Raw genomic sequence first — 23325 nt, forward strand, 5'->3', positions numbered from 1 at the left:
TTCTAAATATTTCTCTGATCACAATTTTGAGCTTTATCCCATCCCTGATTATTCTGTGTATGTGCGTGTGTGTGTTTGTGTGTGTGTGTGAAAAGTTGATGATTTCTATGAATTTTGTTTTATTTAGTTACTTATCCAAATTATCAAATTATTTATTATTATTTCCAAAATTATTTAAAAGATTATCTTGGGGTTTTTTGAAATCAATGATTAAAACCTTTGAAAATGGTAATAATTTCTTCTTTCCCCCCAATCTTTCCCATTTCTTAATGCAAAAATTAAAATCTTTAAAATTAAATAATAGTGGTACTAGAGGACAACTGTATATTTGGCTGGTTCTAATGAGAATGGATTTGCATTTCACCATTTAATTAAATATCTACTTCTGGATTTTAGCAATTAGTCCTCATCTTATTTAAGTAATTTCCATCTGTTCTTATTTTACTCAGATACTAAAAGCCATGGCTATAAACAATTATAGGCTTTTTTAACATCTAATTTTTTTCTTTATAATTTTGAAAACTTCCCTGGTGCTGAATCACTCTTCCATTCATGGAAAAAAACCTTGGCCATACTCTTTGTAAAAAAAAAAAAAAAAAAAAAAAAAAAAAAAAAAACCACTCCTGGCTTTAATTTGTAACATTTTGTTTATACCTGTGACTCTTACATTCATCAGTAAAACTGACCTATACTTGCCCTTTTTATATTATCTTTGTTAGGTTTTGTGCTTATACATTTCTTGTTTCTTTTCTTTTTCTTTTTTTTTTTTTTTTTTTTTTTTTTTTTTGTTACTGGGGATGGAATCCTGGGATGCTTAAGCACTGAGCCATATCTCCAGCCCCATTTTTATTTTTTATTTGGGGACAAGCTCTTGCTAAGTTTCTTAGGGCCTCGCTAAGTTGCTAAGGCTGGCTTTGAACTCACGGTCCTTCTGCTTTGGCCTCCTGAGTTGCTGGGATTATAGGCAGGCACCACCTTACCTGGCATATATTTCTAAGACTATACAACGTATCTATTTTTTGGAGATTGGCTGTGAATCATCTAGGCTGGTGCTTTTTTGAGTCTGCTGGTATGCTCATCCTGGAAAAATAAGAGGATTAGTTCATAAAAATTATGTACAAAGTTGTTTGTAGTGGCATGATAACCTGGAAAATATTGCAAATGTCTGTCAACAGGAAATGAACTGGGTAAGGTAAGACTTTTCTAACCTATGAGCTATTATGCAGCTATTAAGAAGAATGTGTTAGATGGATATGTATGGACCTGGAAAGTTGATGACAATTTCTAGTTATTGGAAAAGGAAAACCCCTTGCAACATTTGCAGGACTTTGTAAGAAGATGTCAGTTAACTTACAGCAGATTTACATCAAACACCCAAAGCCCTTACTCCAGGACATGGAAGGCTGCTTTGGGCAGGGAGGTCATTGTCTTTGAGGAAATAAACACTTCCTTAACAGGGGAAAAATAATACATCAAACTCTTAAAACAACAGCCTCTGAATGAGGGAACGATGGGCAGTTTTCTTTCCTATTCATCTCTATTTTCCCATTTTCTATAATGGGAATGGTGTTTGTATTGTACTTAAAAATTGAGGGCCGTAGAGGACTAGGTTTTCTGAGTTCGACTTCCAGTGTCTGTGGTAGCAGAATGAAATCACCCTGGATTTTCCCCTTCTGAGGTCCAGAGGGAGTGGTGGAAGGAGGGATGACCCCCGCTCTGGTCACAAGGGTTGGTCCTCTTGGGAACTGCTCTCTTATTCCAGGGTCCAGCTGAAAGCCCAGAAATGTCCTTCCCTGGGTTTCTAACTCTTTCTAATGCCTGAGGATATCTTCTTTTACTCCTTAAGTCCCACGAGGACCAAAAGGCCACATCCCCTACTCCCCGGATTGCCTTAGGGAATATCAAAGTCCAGCTTCCTTGGTGAGTTGATGGTTTTCAAAGATGGAACTACCCCTCTAAGAATAAGGAACAAGAATGAGGGTGGGGGGAGAGGAAATTGCCAGGCAACACGAGTTTCCTTTAAGAAACACTGGAACCGAACAGAATTCCACAGAACGTGCGAGTTTGTCGGGAGGAACCCAACAACTATGTGTCATTATAAAGATCACATAAGAAATTTTTAAAAGGAACCACTGGACCTGCAAAGGGTGTAAAACTGCAGATCTCAGCCAAGATGCTGACACCCGGTGAGTCTTGATGGAAGAAAATGACAGTTTAGTATATGGACAACATGGGGGCCGGACGTCAACCTTTTCTAGAATGGGGAAATATCCTCAGGTGCAGACATAAGTGTACCCCTCAAGGAAAGATCTGGGGTGGCGATTTCCCCCTGCTATTCCATTTCTGAATTACAAAGGAAATATAAGAAAAGAGTCCTTATGAAATCAGTATCCTGAACCTTCCAGGGATGAGCAGGCCACTCCACTGAAGAGGAAAATCCCAGGAATTTCTGAGCTCTAGGCTGGGGCAGAAGCTGCACAATCAGTTTCTACAAACAATAAGAGATCAGAATCATCCATGTCATTCCTTAGAAATTCAAAATGTCCTCATTCAATGGAGTGGGGATTGCCAGAGCTTTTGTCTTCACCTAGAACCTCCCTCTTAGTGCTTATATGACATTTAAACCCATTTTCTTACCATGATTTCCCCATGGAGGGTCTCAGCTGAGGACCCTCCTGTCCTCTTCCCTGTCCCTCCCTACTGCCCTATCCGATGGGAGTCTCATGGACAAGGGACTTCTGGGCTCAGCCCTGTCCCTCTCCTGAAAGTCCTGCCTGTACACATTCTAGATAGTTCTCACCATGGGGAACTTGCGGCTGCCCAATCCGTTCACCAGCACTGGGCAGAGAATAATTCAGGACAGCCGTCCATCCGGCTGGCCCTCCCCAAAGGCTACGGTTACCAGGAACAGAGTGGACACTGATCAGCCATGGATACCAGGCCTCTGTCTCAGCTGGTTGTGGACTCAGCAGAGGATGCTATTTATTAACACCACTCCCTCTGAAAGTTGAAGAATGCTTTTATTTTAACAAAGAAATTTCTACAATGGAAAAAGTAAGAAGAGCTGAAGGAGATGCCTTGCCAAGGGAGCAACCATCACAACTTGGGAAAGCCCAACCACACCCCAAGACTCTCCACAGTATGACTGACATCTTCCTCTAGCTGCTGCTCTATGTGGTAGGGGAACCCTCAGAGGGGCTGGACGGTGGGTCCACCCCAAGGCAATATTGCCCACTCAGAACCTGCAGAACCTGCAAGCATCAGACCCAGGAGGACCAGGAGTCTGCGAACTGAGGTCCTTGAACTTCTGAGCCTCCTAAATGACAATGCACACCACACTGGGCCTTCACAGGGTTCTCACTCAACTTCTGTCAATCAGGGAAACTGTTATAGACTACTTCTGGGAAAATCAGAGAACACAACTGAAAACATCATTCACCCTGGAAGCTTTGAATCAACGCATTCTCCCCACACATGCATTTGGAAGAGTATGATCGTTACCTGCATTATTAATTAGGCATGGAAGTGCCAATTAAGAAGCCTACCCTCACAGCATGGAGCTCTGGAAACTGCTTCTGATAAAAATCTTTTCCCACAAATCTGAGCAAATCCCCTTCAGCAGTCAAGTGAAACCTGAGGTGCTGCAAACCAAACTGTAGTCCAGAGCATAGAAGAGCCAACCAAATGAGATGGGAGAAGGAAAACCAGCAGGCCCTTGCACAGTTGTTACGAAACTAAGCAAAATAAGAAGGAGAAGCTCAAAGGGGGCGGTTTGCTCTTTACGAGGAAAACAAAAATATGCTCCGTGGGATCCACTAGGCACAGATCACAACAGGGTCCAAGTGGGAAGAGCTGCCCCGGCCTGGAACAGCCTTACTGCCTCCTTCACTGTCCATCAGCTGTTCAGGGCTTTTCTTCTGTTCTCACCCCTGCATCCCTCCCTGGACCTTAAGGATTTATTCTGTCCTCTGTCCAAATATCAGCGCGGCCCGGGCCGTACTTAGGATGGTCCTCACTCTGCCAGCTCGGCATGGTGAACTGCTGGACCACCCCGGTCCCCTGCAGGGCTGGCTGACCCCAGGGCAGTTTCTGTGTGGTTTCCTTCACCTTTGGAAGGACTCCTCCCTTTGAGCTTTCCTCCGTCCACACACAGAGGTGTGCTTCCCAAGGCGGGTGCCTCGAGGAACACCCAATGTGTGCAGTCCCTCCTGGGTTTATAAAGATACTTTGAGAAGACCAATGAGAGGAGGTTGCCTGGCTCATGATATTCACATCCGTGCTACTGACCATGGTGTGCTGCCCACACAACCTGTCCATAGCTCCCTTCACTGGTGACACTGGCCAGAAGTATTTTCAATTGCTCAAAACCTAAAGACTCTTAATGAAGAACATACAGAAAAGGGCTGGGGTTGTGGTTCAGTGGTAACAGGCTTGCCTAGCATGCGTGAGGCACTGGGTTCGATTCTCAGCACCACATACAAATAAATAAAATAAAGGTCCATCAACAACTAAAAAAAAAATCTTTAGAAAAAAAAGAATACAAAATTTAAAAAAAAAAAAAAGAACATACAGAAAAGAAAATAACTGTAGGGACATGCTCAGACCATTACTGCCCTTGGTTGGATAACAGGAACTTGTATTTTTTGTTTGTTTGTTTGTTTTGTTTTAAGCATTTATGCATTTTTCCAACTTTTTTCCCAATGAACACAGAATGAATTAGGGGAAAGTATAACGGGATTCAGAAAGTTTTAGGGTTAATTTCTTCAAAAGATCAAATATGGTTCTTTGGTTCTCACTAAACCTCACAATTTGTATCAAGACGCCAAAACTTTTTACGTTCAGAGTTACCATGTTACCAAGCAATTGTTAAAATTAGCCATTATGACACCTCATGGACAATGACAATTTTTTTCAATAATACACACATCTCTTGGAGAGGGGTGTGCCTGGTTCTCTAAGGTAAATAAGAAGCATTGACTAATTCCTGGGCACAACCAGAGACCACCATGCTACCTGCTTGGAAGTGGTCATCGTATCATCACAACTTGGATTTTAAACAATGCTTGCTTTGTGAATAATTTTTAAAACACTCATATAATAAAATGGTCTGTTTGGTCCACCTTTTCTTGTACTCCCTTAACCTGTAACGGGCAACACAGTAGAGATAAATGAGGCCCAGTCACTTAAGTGAGATACGCCACATCCCATGGCTCTCCACCAGTGCAACTGACGTCTTCCTCTGGTTGTTATTCCATGCAGTAGTGTAACCGTAATCCTCTAAAAACAGCCTCAGAGGTGTCCTGCTGCTGCTACACAGTTAACAGTATTTTACATAGTCACTCAGGGACTTCCTGATTGGAATAAAATACAAAGGCCTACAAAATGGAGAAATTCACCCAAATGTTAACATTTTTTAAAGCTTAACTTTTGAACTTCTTGCAAAAAATTCCTGGCTGCAGGTTTCCAAATACTACTACACAGCAGCATAAACACCACGCTTGATTCATTCTCCCTTCACTGGCAGATGAGTATTTCCAAAGGAGGGGGAGATGTGGGCAGAAGGGTAAAGAAAAGAAAACCTACAACTTGCAGGGAATTAATTAGAGCAAGGTCCAAAAGGAATGCCTGGCCCCTCTCTGCTTGGAATGCCACACGTTACTTAAAAACAGTATTTAATTGTGGGATCTACCTGCCAAGAGCAGGAGGGAGAAGCTACTTGGCTTGCTTGTGCAAAGACAAGTTTCATGTAACTACTAAACGATTTGGGTTTCCGAAGTTTGCAAAGTCTTACTATTCAACTGGACAATTCACATAGAACACCAAACACCTTGGATAACTTCAGAATCATTTTGAAATTTGGTCTTTACAAACTCTTCTCAGTCTTTAGTCTAAAAACTGGAAAATAATACAACTAGAGGTGAACTGAGTGGCTTGCTGAGATTCCACAAGTGGATCAATGAGCAACAACAAAAAAAATGTCCACCACATAGACTACTCACTGCTGGTATATACAGGAAACAGGAGCAGCCCGGGAGGTCACAAAGAACCCGGTCCCTGTTTAAAGGAATTTAACATCTCTCTGGAAGTTAAAATCCATAAAATGATAACAATATATAAACGGGAGATAAAAACCAAATGAGGCAGCGGATACTAGTGAAACTTAAATGCTCCACTGAATCACCCGGGGCGACTTTAACTCCTTCCCAAATCATATTGCTCCATGGCATAATTTTTTATTGATCTTGAAAAATAACATGGAATTTAATTTACCATCTTAACCATTTTTAAGGGCACGGTTCAGTGGTGCTGAGTACATCCACTCTGTTGTGACACTGGTCTCCAGAACCTGAAACCTAACCCTAACCCCTAACTCTGTAACTGCTCATTTCAACCCCAAGCAGCCATCCTTAATAAACTTTCTGTCTCTAGAAATTTGACCATCTAGATACTTCTCATAGGTAGAATCAAACTGTATTTGTCTTTTTGTGACTGACTTATGTCTCCTAAGGTAAGATTCAACCACGTTGTAGCACAGGTCAGGAATTCCTTCCCTGGAGGCTGATACTCTGTTTGGCATGCAAACATCCACAATTTGCTTCTCTAAGAGCTTCACCTGGGTTGCTCCTGCCTCCTGGATGATGTAAAAGAGCACTGGGAACAGAAGTGTGTAAATCTCCCTTCAGAGATGCTGCTTTCAATTCTTTGGGACAAATCCTCAAAGTAGGATGACCAGATCACATGGTAACATTTAATTTTTTGAAGAAGTGCCATACTATTTCCACAGAAGCTGTACATTCGCACCAACAGTGCTGCAAGGTCCTGATTTCTCCAGATCCTCACCAGCACTTGTGATGTTCTGTTCTGTTGTTTTTTCTTCCTTAATAACCTCCATCCTAATACACCTAAATTCTGACATGCATTCTGGACTGACTTCTTGACTCACTGTGATTCTGACTTGCATTTCTCAAGTGAGTAGTGTTGATCCCTGACATAATTTCTTGAAGACTGAGAGAACGCTGATATAGGAATGAAGATATTGTTTCAACATGGCCGATACAACAAAAGAATAGGTATTTGCCAGGATCAGAGCCAGGGTTAGAAATGCAACAGGACTGGCTGGAGGGACTGCAGAGTGACCTGTGAGCTAGCACACCTGAGTCACTAAAAAATGATGGGGAAGAGAGGTGGAGTGAAAAAATAACTTCAAACCAACCCCTTCTACAGTTCACTGATTCATGCAGCTGAAATTCTTCGTCTCCTAGGGCCCCAGACTTCAGTTCTCAGTGCAACTAGTATATGTGCAATTTCAGGGCTTTAGTCTCCTCCATTCACTGGGAAAATGTCCCATCTGCACTGGCTCCACAGGGACAGAGCAGAAAGCTGGGCAAGTGAGTTACACTAGGAAAGTCTCAGCCAAGAATGGCGCAAGCACTTTTCAAAGGATGTTTCATTTTAAAAAAAAGAAAGAAAGAAAGAAAGAAAGTTGATATATACGTAATGTGGGTTGAGTTGCGTCTCCCTCCCCCCAAAGAGGATGAGGTCCCAACCTCCAAAGACAGTGAATGTGACCTATCTGGAAAAGAGGTCTTTGCAGAAGATCAAGTTAGGATCACGTCATGGCGATGACCCTAATATGACCATGTTCTTATCTATGAGGATAAACTCACTCAGCAAGAAAACCTCGGGAAGGCAAAGACAGATGGGGTGGTTCATCTCCAAACCCAGACATCAAAGATCACCAACAAACCAGCCCAGCAAAAGATGGTGGGGACAGCACAGAACAAGCTCTTCCCACAGCCTCAGAAGGAACCAGCGCTGCCAACACCTCCTTCGCAGGCAGGCTGCTGATCTGCAGAACCACAGGACAGGACTTGTCTTCTCGCCGCCACCTGGAGTGTGGAAGGGGTTACAAGAGCCCCAGCGAGAATAGCTGTCCTGCAACTAATGCCAAAGCTAAATGAGTGACCAGCCCGGGGAACAGGGACCACAGCTCGAATGCCACTTCAGTGCCACTGTGGAAAGCATTACCAGGGGGTTCACGTGGGTACAGGACACAGAGAAGAAACCCTTGTTCTCATCTAGGACCTTGTGTGCCACCAAACAATGCCCCCAAGAAAACCAAGTCCCCAGGCCCCTGGCCCAGCATCTTTTAGAGCCGGACAAGAGGGCCAAAACAAGTCTGGAAGCTCAGCCACGGGACTTGTCCCCACAGAGAGCGGGCAGGACGCCAAAGGGCAGCTGGCAGCGTCTCCGCTCCGCTGAATGAGTTTTCTGGAGAAAGTTAGAACTTTATTCTCTTCAGCTGTCATGTGCCTCAGGAGCTCCCAAGGAGAAGCCTGCTGCGGGCACTAATGGAGGAAGTGCCCTGATGTGGAAGGAAGGGGAGAGTAAGAAAAAAGCCATGATCTCCATGAGGGCTTCCAACGCTCCGGTCAGTGCAGTACTCTCCTAGATCAAGGGGCTCACAGGGGAGCAAGGCACAGTCCTGTGGTCAGCAGACGGCAACTACCACCCTCCCTGCAAGGCCTCCCTGGGTATGATGGCTACCAGGTGTGGGACTGCGGATTAGCTGAAGCCAACCAAGGCATGAGACGGTTCACGGCCGCACTGGCGCTGTGTTACGAACCTCCCATCTCACGTACCTGTAGATACTGCAGAAATTCACTGTCTTTCGCTTCCTCGTTGGAATTCTACGGATCAGATGGCCCACAAATTGAATCATCACAATAAAAGGAATTTTGTGGTGCCTGCCATATGACGCAATGGCTGTGGGTGGGAGGTGGCACAGGGTCAATGGTGCGAGGGGAGACTTCAGGGAAGGCGGAAGGAGAGACCGAGGGCGGGAGGCCAGAGGGGCAGAAGCTGCAGGGAACCCAGCCTCAGGGCCTGCGTGTCTTCTAGGAGGCAGAGTCTCAGTCATCTCCTGAGAGAGGAGTGTCCTGCCTACATAGCTGCCCCCTGCGGGATATCCTCAGCTGCCTTGCTCTAGGCATCTGGCTGAGATCAGCGGATGGTAGTGGGCAGGGATGCGGTCAGGAAGGCAGCATCTGAGCCAGGGATGGCCAGTCCCCCGACTGTGAGACGACACTGTTGGAGCCACCCAGGACTTTGTATGTAGGAAAGTTTTTCAGCTTTGAACAAAGAAGAAAGGTCTGGTGATTCCCTAACGACTCGTAAAATGCTCTCTGGTCTCGCTTGTCACTGCCCCAGACATTCAGTTGTATGTTGGGACCAGAAGTCACAGAGCCCCCCTGCTGTGTCTGCAGACCGAGTGCACAGGGATGGGCCACTGGAAGACGGCACCACGGCCATGTGCACGTTAGAGTTCCCGGTACCAATAAATGACATCAACACAAGGAACACGAGGAATACAGCCGCCCCATTCCTTTCCCGTGCTGTGAACAGAGTCCTCTGAAGCTGCCACACTGACATGCCTGCGCCATGCCGTCTTCACCGAGGTGTGGCAAGCGGAACAGAGTGGCCTCTGGGGTGATGAGCAGACCAGGACGCCACGAGGAAACACAAAGCAAAGCAAATCGGAACGAGCCGCCGAGTGCCGTGTGTCCCTTCTGGAAGGCACCATTTAGATAACCACTGCAGATTCTCCTTTCTGATTAAAAGCAAAGCAATTCTCTTTCATCAGCTATGTCAGCAAGGCTCGGAGATCGTACAGATTTCTCATAAGACACGCGCCAGGGAAAGGCCCGGGCCAGTTGTTTCCTGGTCCTCAGTGACGGCAACAAGTCATCCAGGCTATGAACCTAAGGACTGTCTGTGGTCACCCACTCCGGATGCTCCATCCATCCGCTGCCCAGTATTATCAATCCTCCTCCTGGATTCTCTTGACCTATCAGCTCCCCAACATTCTGCCTATGACGCTCAGGCCCCAGCCCTTATGGGTTACCACCATGCTCATCTGACATTACTAAGGCCTCTGGTCACTGGGCTTTCCTCCTGTGGGCTCAGCCTCATCCAACTGGTCCTCCCCACCTGGGAGCACCTTCCACGGGCACCTGTCACAGGTTCCAGCACAGATGGGTTGTGTGGTCCTAATGGCTCCTTATGGTCTACAACAGTTTAAGAGAGCAGATAAAATAGACGCCTAATGCCGAGTGGCCCTGAGCCCCAGAGAGCTGACCCATCCCCAGTCACTTACACTAAGCCTAACTGGTACTATCCATGCCTACCTCCCAGCAACATAGGGATGGTTCTTTCATGTCATACCAGAAAGCATTTGCCATAGAAAGGCTGGTGACTGTGAGTGCCTGTTCCTCAATAATATATGCATAGACTTTGCAAAATCTGACCCTTGGCAAGGGATTTCTGGAAAGGGCAGTGACTTTTATTCAGTTTTTTATCACCAGCAGCACCTTGCCTAGCCTGTTGATAGATATTTGTGGAACCCTTATTGTGTTTCCAAGATCACCTTCCAAAAAACAAAGCAAGAGCTACAGAACCCCATGGTGGGTATTTGGTCTAATCCCTGTTCACATAAATGAGGAAACAGAACCCCCAGACTATTACTATTAGAATGGCTCTTTCATGTGATCAGTCTATCTACAAAAGAAAAATCCCAAATCGAATAAATCATTCCATATCTTCCTTATGAGTTAAAACCATTAAGTCCAACTCAAATGTTCCAAGTAATGGAAGACAAATAATGATAAAAACACAGAAGATAATTTTTAAAAATCAGTACAATTTGTATGTGCAATATTTTCATATTTACCTTAAAATACAGAAGTGAAATGTCTCCTTCAAATGGACCCACACAGCCTATACGGCCAGGACTTCCAGAGAGGGGTCGGGCCGTCCTAGGTCTACCCTGAAACCATCTGTCCAGTCTATATAAGTGGGATGCAGGCCTCCCTTAGAATCCCAACTCTAGGAAAATGGAGACGTCTTAGGGTTTGGGAGACAGAGGAGACCAAGAAATCATCAAGGCGACAATGCATGCAGTTTCTGAGCTAAAGACTCCCCCTCCTCAATTTTAAAGCCAATCAAACTAAAGCACAGAGAAGCTGCAGAGAAGTCCACAAAAATGGCAGGAAATGTACTCAGAAGAAATGGAGGTTTCATCCCAACTGTCCAAAGGGCCCTTCGTTCTTGGAACACCCAGCGAACATCTTCCCAAAGCCACCTGGGACACACGTCTAGCTTAGCTAATGTTTCACCTTCCAGCAAAAGGCTGAGGAGGAAAGGAAGAAACAATACTCCACCTGACACAAGTGTCCTATTGTTTATCTCAAAGTACTTTCACGGGCTTTCATTTTTCTGTCTGACCTGCCCAATAGCTCAACAATGAAAGCAGGGTCTCGGCTCTGCTAAAGAGCAAAAATGGAAATAAAGCTTAGAGTGAAAGGCAGGAGAAAGACCGACTCCTGGGAGAGTGGGCATGTGCAGCCTGAACGGTGATTTTCCACAGGACATTTCCTCTCGGCTTCACCCAGCCTCTGAGGTGAGCAAGAGACAGCAGGCAGGCAATGAAGGCAGGGCCAGGGACATGTACCCGCTGTTCTTGATAATTAGACAAGATGATCTCCATTTAAAGAGGGGGGATAATCAGCTTCTCCAACTCGCCACATCTTCTCAGGATATGGCCCATTTTAATGTCAGATATAGACATTCCTCAGTGCAGTTTATTCCTTGTATTTATTAGGCCTTTCTGAATGATTCTTTTTTTCAGGGGGAAAATAGCAAACAGCTGTTAAAGAAGTACCCCAATCATCTCGGAGCTGGAGAACTCGCTTTGATCACAGGAGTCGGAACTGAAGTTGAAAGGTCACACACAAACATTCTGGGTCAGCGTTTAAATTTGACTCTTTGCTTCTAAGGAGCTAGAAAGGAAGGCTGGCTGTATTGAGCTGGAATGGTTTCTAGGGGAAAAAATATTTTATTCTATTAAAATAGTCTTTCAATTTAACCTCGGGAGGCTAGACCCAGACAAGCACCATTTATCATTCAAAGTTAAATAAAACCCAGAGAGGCCCGTGCAAAGCACAGCGGACATCAATACTATTTCAGAAACTTGGCCAACAGGAGCCAAGAACAACACTGATCAGGGGAGAGAAATGTGAACTTAGTTTTAAAAAACCCAGCGAACACATGAAATCCCCTCCTCTCGCTCTGCCTGAGGACGCAGCTGCCAGCGGCACTTGCTCTGGGCACAGAGGCCTTCCTTCTGGTTTTAAATGGCCAATTACATTTTATTTAGATCCATCCTCCTCCGCCACTACCAGCAGCAGCTCTTACGTGCAAAGCTTCTGATGCAGCAGTGCACATAGCAGCCCGGAGCGTGCACACCTGCTGTTCCCACCAAAGTCAGGTCTGCAGGAGGGACCGTGGTTCCAGAAGAGCCACAGCAGAACACTCACAAAGGAAGGTCCCTGCCCTAGGGCCTTTAGCTAAATGTGCATCTCACCCCCTTGGAGGAAAAGAGAGGAAGAGACACGCAGCAGCTTCCCCCAGCCTAAGATGACTGAAAGAGAAACAGAAGGGAGACCAGATGCCTGAAAAATGTTAGAATCCAAGAAGAAACCAAGCACTTTTACATGCAGTTGCTGCAGGTGAGCTCAAGCCCGGGATTTCCCCAAGGGCCACAAGGAGAAGAGGAGGGGCTTTAAAAAGACCAACCTCTGTCAGCGCGGTGGCACACACTGCAATCCCAGTGGCTCGGGAGGCTGAGGCAGGAAGGTTGTGAGTTCAAAGCCAGCTTCAGCGACTCAGTGAGGCACTAGGCAACTCAGCAAGACCTTGTCCCTAAATAAAAAGGGCTGGGGATGTGGCTCAGTGGTTAAGAGCCCTGGGTTAAATCCCTATATTAAAAAAAAGAAAAAGCTCTGCTCCATCCCTTCATGGGAGCTGAAGCTCAGGAAGACAGCTTTAAGGTGACACCATCACTGAAGCCCACTCCAGATGAGCCCTGGGAAGAAGCGATCCCCATGGATGCCCCACCCAGGTGTCGTGAGAATTAAAGGAAATGAAAGGCCCTGTTTCATAAAGGTAATAAAGCACACCCACCGTTTAATCACTCAAGGCCTGACTTTATAGTGCTCCTAATTAGGTCTCAGCACCTACATGGCCTCTTCAGTGACGTGCAGACCAATCACTCCTCTCAAAAATCCGAGAGATCTTCTGGGCCTTCAATGAACTGGTTGACACTTTCATATATACATATATTATATATTTATATGTACGTTATACATGCATGTGTTATATATAAATATCATATATATTATATTATATTATATTATATTATATTATATTATATTATATTATATTATATTATATTATATTATATTATATTGTATATTTTATATGTAAGTGTTCCTGAGAGGTCAACTTGATCTCTTTTTGTCATGCATCTCTGCTGTCAAGGGCTCAGAGCAGCCGCCCCAGACTCCTGAGCCACATCACATCCGTGAGCGGCACTCCACAGTGGGTAGGATGGGGAGCCTGGGGTCCCACAAGGGGAGGCAGCTCAGACATGGTTCAGCCACTCCTGAGGAGGTGGCTGGAGAGCCTTCCTGTGGGTCCTTCATCTGTATCCAGGGACAGCACCCACTGTCTCTCAAACTGCGATAACCAAACAACAGAACCGAAGTGTGGACAGTCAGTGACACCTACTGAGTGTCCCCGGGAGCCAGGCACCCTCAGGAGCAGGGAGAAATGATGAACAAGAGGCCTTACCCCCAGGAGCTCTCCAGCCCCCTGTCGGTCACCACTGAGCAGACCAACCAGTCAGGATTTTCCGTCATGAGGGGCTGTTGCAGAAGCACACACACGGCAGTGGTGGAGGTCACCCCGGGGCAGCCGACGCCCCGGGCAGTGCCCAGCAGACCCTCTGTGAAGGTTTGCTGCCCTCTCCCAGACTTCCTGAACAAGGAGAGCCATGCGCCATCCTCAGGCACAGGAGAAGAGCCCTGCCACCCTGAAAAGCTGCACAGGCACCTGAGGAAAGGGACACCGAGATGCAAGTACCAGAAGAGGTTGCAAGGGTTACTTCCCGGGATGATCATCACGGAGCCGAGCTCTCTGGGGGGGAGGGGCGGGGTCTGCACTGTCCCCCTCCAGCCCTGCCAGCTCTGCAGCAGCCACGGGCGTCTTCCCGTCACCTGAGAGCCTCTTCTCCGCGTGCCGTTATGACCAGGCCTGCTCAAGGGCCCAACATGGCTCCACTCCACTCCTGTGTGCTTGGCTCCTCCCACATGGCATTGCTAATGAGAAGAGTAAACACCGGGAAGAAGCCATCTGCTCACCCCACCAATGTCAGAGAAACGAGGTTTGTTGACCAGAGGGTCGCAAAGACCGGGCACATTAAACCTTCTCAGGGACCTCAGTGGAGGTGGCCTGGCAGGGGGACGTGCTATGAACCCTTCCAGAGCCCAGGAGTCACCATGTCTTACCACCTCCACCCAGAGATGATAAAACACCATGCAAAAGCTTACCATAAATACCGTTTTTGAGTGTTCCTCTCGGCAGAGGAAGTACCCCAATGGACGGTCCAAGTTCAGCAGGAAAGGTGGCCGCGGAACCGGCTACAGAACGGAGGACACTGTCACGCTCTCTGCCCTGGCTTTCCAAAAGGTCGACTCTTCACAGTAATTTTTTTTAAGTTTATAAATAATGATGGAAACAGCCAGGGTGGGTATGATTTGGTTCTTGGTGCCAAGAAATATTTAGGGAATTTGCACTTAAAACGACTGCTTTGACTTTAAAAAAGTTGGATGCAGGCAGAGTAGGAAGACGAGGCCCAGTGCACTTGATCCCCAATCCCCGGGGGAAGAGGACGGGGTTCACAGAAGAACGACCCCAGAGGGAAACTCCAGAGACTTCTGGCCCTGTGCCCTGCTCATCTGTGTCGCAAACGCAAGTGAGCGAGGAGAATTCACTCACGGGGGCCCAGATGGCACTGGTGAAGAGGACACTTCCAGGGCCAGACACTTGGCTTTGAGAGGTCTCAGCAAAAAAGTTTTGGAGCAAGATTTTAAAACAAGTCGATTCTGGAGCTGGGTCTCTGCAATCCTGCAGTCACTGTCCTCCAATCCAAGTGCGGTGACTGAGTCACCACGGCAGCCCTGATGGCTTCCAGCTGTGGATGGCCTGGCTCGAGCTGTTCTCAAAGAGCCCAAGGCAGCAATTTAGAATCTGCTCCATCCATAGAAATGCTGACACTGGCTGTAGCCAGTTAAGGAAAACATCTGTTGCTCATGGACTAAGAAGAAACATTCTGACCAAACTAGAAAAATAAAATATGAATGGATGAGGCCTGTCAAAACAAGCAATGCCACTGAGTTCTACTGTGAAATAAATGCCCTCTAACATTCAGTCAGCAAGCATTGAATGAGGGCCCAGTATGAGTCAGGCACCAGGCTAGATGCTAGGGGTATAATAAGAAGGCAGGTCCCTAGCCTGAAACGCGGATTCTGTAGTGGCCAAGCACATCAATGCCCCACCAACTGTACATACTGTCTTTCCAGGATGCGCCAAGAATTGTTCTAGATACTTTATTTGTACTGACTTTTTAAATTTTCCTGTAACACGAGGTAAGGGTTATCATCCTCCTCCTCTTATGGAGCAGAAAGCAGAGGCCAGGCAGTCTAGCTCCACCCTGATAAAAACAGTCACTGCCTCAGGGAGGAGGCCTCTGGGTAAAGGCATCTGGATCTTTAAGGATGCATAGGAGTTTATTGGTAGGCTAGGAAAGATTCCTTCCAGAGAGGTTAAAAATGCAAAATAGAGCATCAAAAATTATTAACAGAGGAAAACAATTCTATTTCTACTTCTTCAGCAGGGAGACTCCCTAGCTAAACAGTAACTAGGAATAAAGCCTGGACATTCTTCAGTGTGGGGACACTGAAGAACCACAGTGAAGTTCAGTACAATGACCCGTGGCCAACACACAGCACTTGCCAGCTCCTCGGACCAAATCCCGTTTGGAAGCACCATTCAACAGCAGGTGTGGCTCTTCGTGGCCCCCACCAGGAAACACTGAACTGAGTGCCCCACACAACAGTGGCCAGGAAGAGAAAAGAGGGGGAGGGCAGGGAGGTCCCAGGTTCCAGAGATCTAATTCTCAGACCACTGCAGGTGCTTTCCCTGTGCTTTATGATTCCAGAAAGCAGCACGGGCTCTGCTCACTGTTAGGAACGCATCCCCAAGTCACTGCGAGATTGAATCCCACCACAAGAGAGTTTGAAAGGGGCCAGGGTTGTTTGCAATGAGCAATAAATTGGCAGTTTTAAACACGACTATCGTGAGGTTTATCTTTCCCTCAGACACTTAATTCACACTCTCTGAACAATGTTCTTTGAAATAAATGTAATTTACTGAATTATATCCCATAAACAATTAAATGATGGGTTACCACCGTTGATGGCAATTATTAAACCTTAGTCGCTCCAGCCAACAAAATAATGGTCAGACCGTCTCCACTTTAAAAACAGGTGTGTTCCCAAGTTTGAAGTTGGCAGCGTGGAATTCAGGAGTTATTTTCTCCCTTCACAACGTCCAAGGTGCACCATTTAACAGCAGGTCAGAGAAGACGGTCCTCAGGGCAACCCACCCTTGCTTCTGGAAAGCCCAACACATGAGGTATTCTCTGGCCTGGGGACCCAAACGTGCTGCGCCAGGTAACTGGTACTGTGCTGGTGGCGGTCCCTCACCCTCTAGCAGAGCCACTGGAGGAGGAGGCCAAGGAGAGGCAGGGGCTCAGGAAACAGCAGAAGCCTCGCAGTGGGCAGGGCAGGTGCCTGGGCGAGGAGCTGCAATTGGTGCAGAGGCCAAGGCCACTGGCTTTCCTTCTGCTTGGCTTCTGGCCACCACATGATTCCTTCCCTGGCCCTGGGACGACGGGCCTCTGTGTTTCTAGGGCTGCCATACGGGGGCCTGTGCTGGGGGTTTCCCACACTCCCCATGCCCCACCTGCCAAGGCCACGAACGTGGTCTCTCCTAATTTCCCAACATGAAAATACACATACGGCTCTTCAGTGGATTTCTCAGGATTTTTCTTGCCAGAACTCTGGACCCAAGTGAAATGGGACACAGACGGACAGACAGACAGACATCCACACACGCGCGCGCACGCGCACGTGTAAACACTCATATGAGAGAGAAATCGCATGTGATATTAGCAAATTAAACTAGGATCCATCGTGCATACATACACATGCACAGTTATGGATATGTGTGTGCAGAAAGTCAGGAAACCACAAATGACGAGGTCATGCACGTCACTACATGAGCAATTCATACACAAATCTGAAAACTGGATTGCTCAGGACAAGAATGTGTCGTCGGAGCCAAACAGGCAGACCTTCTCCGGCCTCCTCCTGTCTGAGACGTGGGAAAGACCTTCCCACCCAAGGCTGCCCACATCCTTGGGTTCACAAACACACCCTCTACTTACTGGAACCTCAAAGGCCTCCTGGGTGTCATCCAGCATCTGGATTTTGATGGACATGAGTTTTCCTGAAGGCGTCGGAGGAGGCTTCTGCCCATGTTCCAGGGTGCTGATCCCCGAATTCTCTGGTGCTCCCAGTCGTGAGCCTGGGGTGGGCTTCTGCTCTATTTCCCCCATGATGAAAGTAGCTTATAGAATATCTGCAGGAAGCAGTGAGAAAGAAAAATACATCCGGAGATTTTAGAATTACTTAAGTAACTCTTATCATCTTCTCCCCTTTACTATGGGAATTTCTCCAAATCACACCAGGGTGAGCACGCTCTCCACCTGTCCCCCCACATGGGGACCCATGTAGCTGCCTCCAGTTCATTCACCAGCAATGTCACCTTTAGACACGCAAGGCATGAAAATATTTTTGCATCTTTTAGTCATCTGCATATTTTTGCATGTTGCTGCATATTTTATTCTTTTCTTAGTCTCACAGTCAGCTCTTAATTATTCATGCCACAGACTCGGTTGTGTTCCACATTTTATTCAGTGTCTACAGTGAGTGAAGCACTGCTTTCTACGCGATAAGACGGGTTGGGAAGAAGATAACAACGCCCAGGCCCTGTCGTTAGCCGGTTAATTACCTCGCATGGACACAGTAACACACTAAGTGGTGTGGGAATTATCGAGATGAGAAAACACACATGTGGCAGCTTCTAATCTGAATGAAGGAATGATCACACCTCACATGGACACAGGCAGGGTCCTCGGGTTTCTATTACAATAGAAATGTTACGATGATTATATTACAGTAACTTCACGATTCACTTCTTCCTCATCACACAAAACAATTCTCTTCACTCCCTGCACAATCCACCCTTTGCCAGTACACACCGCCCTCGGCCCTGCCTGCCACCGGGGTCCTGCTCCAGGCTTCACATGCACGCTGTCCCTGGCTAACCGCTCCGCCTTCTTTCTCCATCTGGAAGCCTCTACCACGGCTTTACACCTCAGTTCAAATGTCACACCCTGGATCCTGGAGGCACAACTCAAATGCCGCCGTCCTCTCTGTGCTCCTGGCTCTGTCAAGGCCACCCAATGGTGGAGGAGCCCACGTGCTCCATGGTGGGGGGGGTGCCCATTTACCTGCCCCCATGGCACTATGGGGACCCTAAAGGAGGTCCCAATCTTGCACACTCTTTGCATCTCAACACCCACCTAAGCACAAAGCCCAGCAGAGGGGAGCTCAGTGCGGGCTCCCTAAAGACCACACCATCAGCTGGCGCATTTGTACTACGGCTGCAGGAAGGGACATGGAGGAAGGCAACCTCCGAGGAAGACGAGGGTTTCAGGGTGGGGGAGTCTTCCATTGAGGGGAGGCGGCTCTGAGCGCAGTTGTGTCTCAACAGTGGAGCAATCCTTGGACACAGAGGAGACACACAAGAGGGACAGCGCAGAGGAGGATTCGGGACAGAAGTGAGATGGCACGTGGGCAGAAGAACGAGAGGCACACGTGGAAACAGGCTGAGCTCAGACCCCGAGGCCTGTGAGCGCCAGCTGAGACATGCAGCCCGTACCCTGTAGGCACAGGACAACGCGGGGCCAGAGTGACACGTGACAGAAGAAACAGCTTAGAAAAGAGAACCTACAGAGGATCGGTGATGGAGAAACAGATGGGAGGGCGGGGGCCGGGATGTCCATTCCAAAGCCATGCCAACGACGTGCTTGAGTGACAGCTTGGACAGAGGGATGGGACGAGGGGGAGATGTGATAAACCCGCCTTTGTGGAACACATTAACCCAGTGTGTGAATGGCCAGCTACTCGGAGGAGATGAGAGCAAAGGGTGACCGTGATGGGAAAAGTTTCCCTGCAGGGCAGAGATGGCAGGCAGGAGGGCAGGTGTGGGTCTGACTGGGACCCTGGCTGGGGTTGTAGAGGACGTCCCTGGCTGTCAGGGAGGGGGAGGGGGAGCTGGACGCAGGCCGGGCAGAGTCCACCTCGCTGGGTGAGTTAAAGCCTGAGAGTGAACGCAGCGGGCACAGGGGGACCAGGAGGCAGAAGACCTACCATGCCAGTCACAAGGGATGATGGAGGAGGAGAAGATGGGGGGGGGGCAGGAGAGGGCCAAGGGGACACCTAGTGACAAAGCCAGCAGTGTGGCAGCAGGCGTGAGGCACACAGTCAAGCCCACATCCCACACTCGACACAGGGGCCCTTCAACTCACTCCTCAGGGCAGCCAGCGGCTGGGCGCCCCCCTCTGCAGGGTCCTGCCCCACGTCTCATCCTCTTCCTGAGAGTCAGGTCCCAAGAAATTTCCCAGAAACTTCCTTATGGAGGCGCCCAGCCTCCTGGTGGTGAATCCTCTGGTAGGGCCCCACGGGCGAGGCCAGCCCCAGGGTAGCAGGACAGAGCCTGTGAGCTCCATCAACAACCTGGGCCAGCAGCCAAATCACCCAGGCCTAAAAAATGTGTCCCTCCATGGGACAGTAGAGCCTGAGTGCCTGCTGCTCACTCTCCACCCCCAACCGCCACCAAAGCCTGGGAGAGACCACTCTTGACTCTTTCCTGTGACCTGCTCCTTCCTTTCTGAACACTCTGCAAGTCCCCGTTCCTGCCCTAAATACGCACCAGGAACCGACTTCTAACCTGCTTGGTGGTGTACTAGGCCACCTAGTAGTCCTGAAAGATGAGACCAAAGCTGCCGTCTCTAACTCTGAGCCCAGGAAGTCAGCGCCCACATTAGTTCAGTGAATCCAATGTGAGGGGTGATGTAGTCATTACCAGCTGGGCGCAAAATGGTCATAAATCAGGCAAAATTACTTCTGTATATGTTTCCTGTTTGATGTCTCATGATTAAAAATAAATGCAATCTCCAGAGAAAACTGCGCCCTCCACCCGGGGGGCCTCCTCCGCGCTCCCTCCCTCTCTGGGGATCTGGCCCTTCCTCTCACGGCCTCTGTGCTGGGCTTTGCCACTCTGCCTGCTGCTGCTCAGTCAAGGGTCACGGACTGGCTGGGCTTCAACCAGCCATGGAGCTGATGACAGGAAGGAAGGGGCCCCAAGTCCCATGTCATCCCCCAAAAGGTGCCAGAGCCCTTCCCTGCCAAGGCATCTTCTGACCTACCTGAGTACTGAGCAAGGCCCTCATCCCATGAACAGAACCTTTTCTTTCCCTCTTGCCCAAGACCCTCAGAGGCATACACAAATTTTTAGTACCCTGGCATTTAAAAATCTGAGTTAATGATTAATGGAGATTCGGTGCCTTAACTTCCTTTTCCTGTAATCCTCAAATGACCCGAGGCCTGTATCATCTCTACTTCTGGTTACTGACGTTTTCACAAAGTGTGCCACATGTTCTGTTCCCCGGCTTGTGTGCAACAGTCACTGTGCATGGAAAGTTCTGTTTAATTCAAATATAAACCCAGCCGTGAGTCCTGAGCCCAGCATCCCAAGAATGCCAAGGGAACATTGCGGGAACGCTCCAAGTCATAAACCACAATCGATGTTTGGCATCAAAACTGGTAAGCCTGGAATATAGGGTCATCCTCCAGGTAAACAAGTCCAACCAACCTAAAGGTCTCCTGTGTATAAACATTAACCCCTGCTCTGTTCTGGCTTCCCCTCCATTCGCTTTCTGACCTCTGGACTCTGGAGGAACCGTCAAAACGAAGGCTTCATTATCCCTAACGTGATCATTCCAAGCCTAAAAGTAAAAAGCTCTTTGTGAAACTACTTTGCTCAATTTGAAAAGTTACTTCACGTTAACAAAAAGTAATAAGCTTTTTCACCAGCAGAGAAAAGATTAAAAACTAGAGTTGTCTTGCCATCATATCCTGGTTTAAAGACTTCCTCTTGGAATTCACCCAAAGCAATAAGGAGCACACACACAAAAATGCAAACTCCTCCCCGCAGGAGAGAGAAGACATCTGTAGCCCCAGTCCACAGGCTGTGAGAAAGAGCTGCCCAACTGCGGGGGAGGTCAGACAGAGAAGCAAGAGGCTTAGAGGGCTGCGGCTTTCAGACAAAAACGGCAGAGCCTGGGTCCCCAAAATAAGTAGAACACCAGCCAGCAATGACTTTCTTGGAACGACATGACAGATGTGTAGATGGGCAGTCCCTTTCCCAGGCACAGGTGGCTTGGAATAAGAAGCCCACAGGCAAGTCACATTTGGAGGAAGCAGCCTAGTGCTGAGATGAGGGGAGGAAGACAGGTAGTGTCAGGAACAGCGGTCTTCACCACCCAAGTCTCAGCAAGCAAGAGAAACCCAGAGGCTGCAAGATCCCTCACACACACACACACACACACACACACACACACACACCATAGGGTTCCCATGAGGATGGGCCAGGCCCTCTCTGCTGGCCCAAGGGGGAGGCTCCTGCAAGGAGCTGGTGGATAAAGAACTCCTCTTGTGAAAAAACGGACCTTTACAGGATGCTGCAGGAAATAAAAAATAAAAAGACAGATGAATACCCATCCCGGAAATGTCATGTGCAACAGATTAAAATTTGCCCATGTTACCATAATTCACAAAGTGTAACAGAATGACAGATTCCATAAACAAAAACATAAAAGGATTCACAAGGGTTCAGGAAGCTCTGGGGAGACTTCTGGAGGAAAATTCCAGAAGCAGAAGTAAAGCAGGAAGGCAGATCCCAGAGGCAATAACAGAAACAAGAGCAAGAATAAAAATATTGGTTGAGCATCCCTAATCTGAAAATCCAGAGTCGGAAATGCTCCCAAATCCAAAACTCTGAGGGCACCAACATGATGTCACAAGTGGGAAATTCCTCACCTGACCTCACATGACCAATGGTGGCCAAAACACTGATGCCCTAAGAATATCGCACAAAGTCACTTTCGGGTTATGTACATAAGGTGAGTATGAAACAGAAAAGATCTTTGTGGGTAGACTTGGGGCCATCTCATTACGTACATATAAATCGTCCCAAATCCAAGAAAATCCAAATCTGAAATACTCATGGTCCCAGGAATTCCATGTAAAGCTATTCAGCCTGGGTCACCAAAATAGAGGCCAAACTGGAGGCAGGTGAAAGGAAATAAGTGCTGGCAAAACAATGGGCGTTGAGAAAAGCAAGTACAAGGTTGAAAACAGAAAATGAATAGACATGAAAGATCATGAAGCGATCTGACACCCCACAATTGGCATCCCTAATGGGGGAAAAAAGAACAGAACAAAGGTGGGGGGGACCTCAGTGAATAATTCAGGAAATCATTCTAGAAGTGAAAGACGGTTTTCCACAATACAGGAACGTATTCCACACCAGGAATAACTACCAGAAAACACTCACCACAAGGACATTTCCCAGGTTACTGCTGGTCTTTAAAAATTAGGAAGGAATTATTTAGAAACCTAGATGAAAGCTTCAAATAAAAACTGGAGGGGACCAAAGTTCAGGTTTCTGCACAGCACACACCTGACCTAACTGTCAAAATGCCTCCAAAGAAATAATTAATCAAAACTTTAAACCCAGCGGTACGTTCACTCAAACATAAATAGCCAAATGTTTAAATAACCAAAAACTCAGGGAAAAAAGTTACCAAAGCCCTTCTTAGAGAAATTAAAGGATAAAATTTGGCAAAACAAGAGGTAAGTAATGAAACAATGAAAAAGTCATTATTAAACTTTAAATTTATTTATTTCATAAGAGGAAGACTACAATAATTATAATGACTACAAAATATTATACCTCCTGAAAATATTCAATATAACATAATTTAAAACACAGCAGAGAAAGGAGTAGAAATGGTAAGAGGCATTGTAAGTTGGCTGCTACTTCACATTTTAAAACTGGCAAAAGCAAGAATTTATGTCTCCAGAGAGATGGTTAGTTAGCACATGAAAAAAGTAACCTCACTGGTCATTAGGAAATGCAAATTGTACCCATGATGAGATACGTTTCACACCCACT

The 23325-nt window shown here is 47.2% G+C and overlaps 1 protein-coding gene across 5 annotated transcripts in view; it reads right to left on the reverse strand.

Annotated features, from left to right (window-relative positions):
• Window positions 1-23325, reverse strand: part of FARP1 (FERM, ARH/RhoGEF and pleckstrin domain protein 1) — a 265707-nt gene that overhangs the window by 192131 nt on the left and 50251 nt on the right. For all 5 annotated transcript variants that reach the window (XM_081294149.1, XM_081294148.1, XM_081294147.1 and 2 more), the window contains exon 2: window positions 17408-17601. In XM_081294149.1, the coding sequence (XP_081150275.1) occupies window positions 17408-17578 (171 nt within the window). In that variant the 5' untranslated portion in view covers window positions 17579-17601. The remainder of the gene's footprint in view (window positions 1-17407; window positions 17602-23325) is intronic.

This window comes from Spermophilus citellus (assembly GCF_964194105.1).
Source record: "Spermophilus citellus genome assembly, chromosome: 1".
NCBI lineage: Eukaryota > Metazoa > Chordata > Mammalia > Rodentia > Sciuridae > Spermophilus > Spermophilus citellus.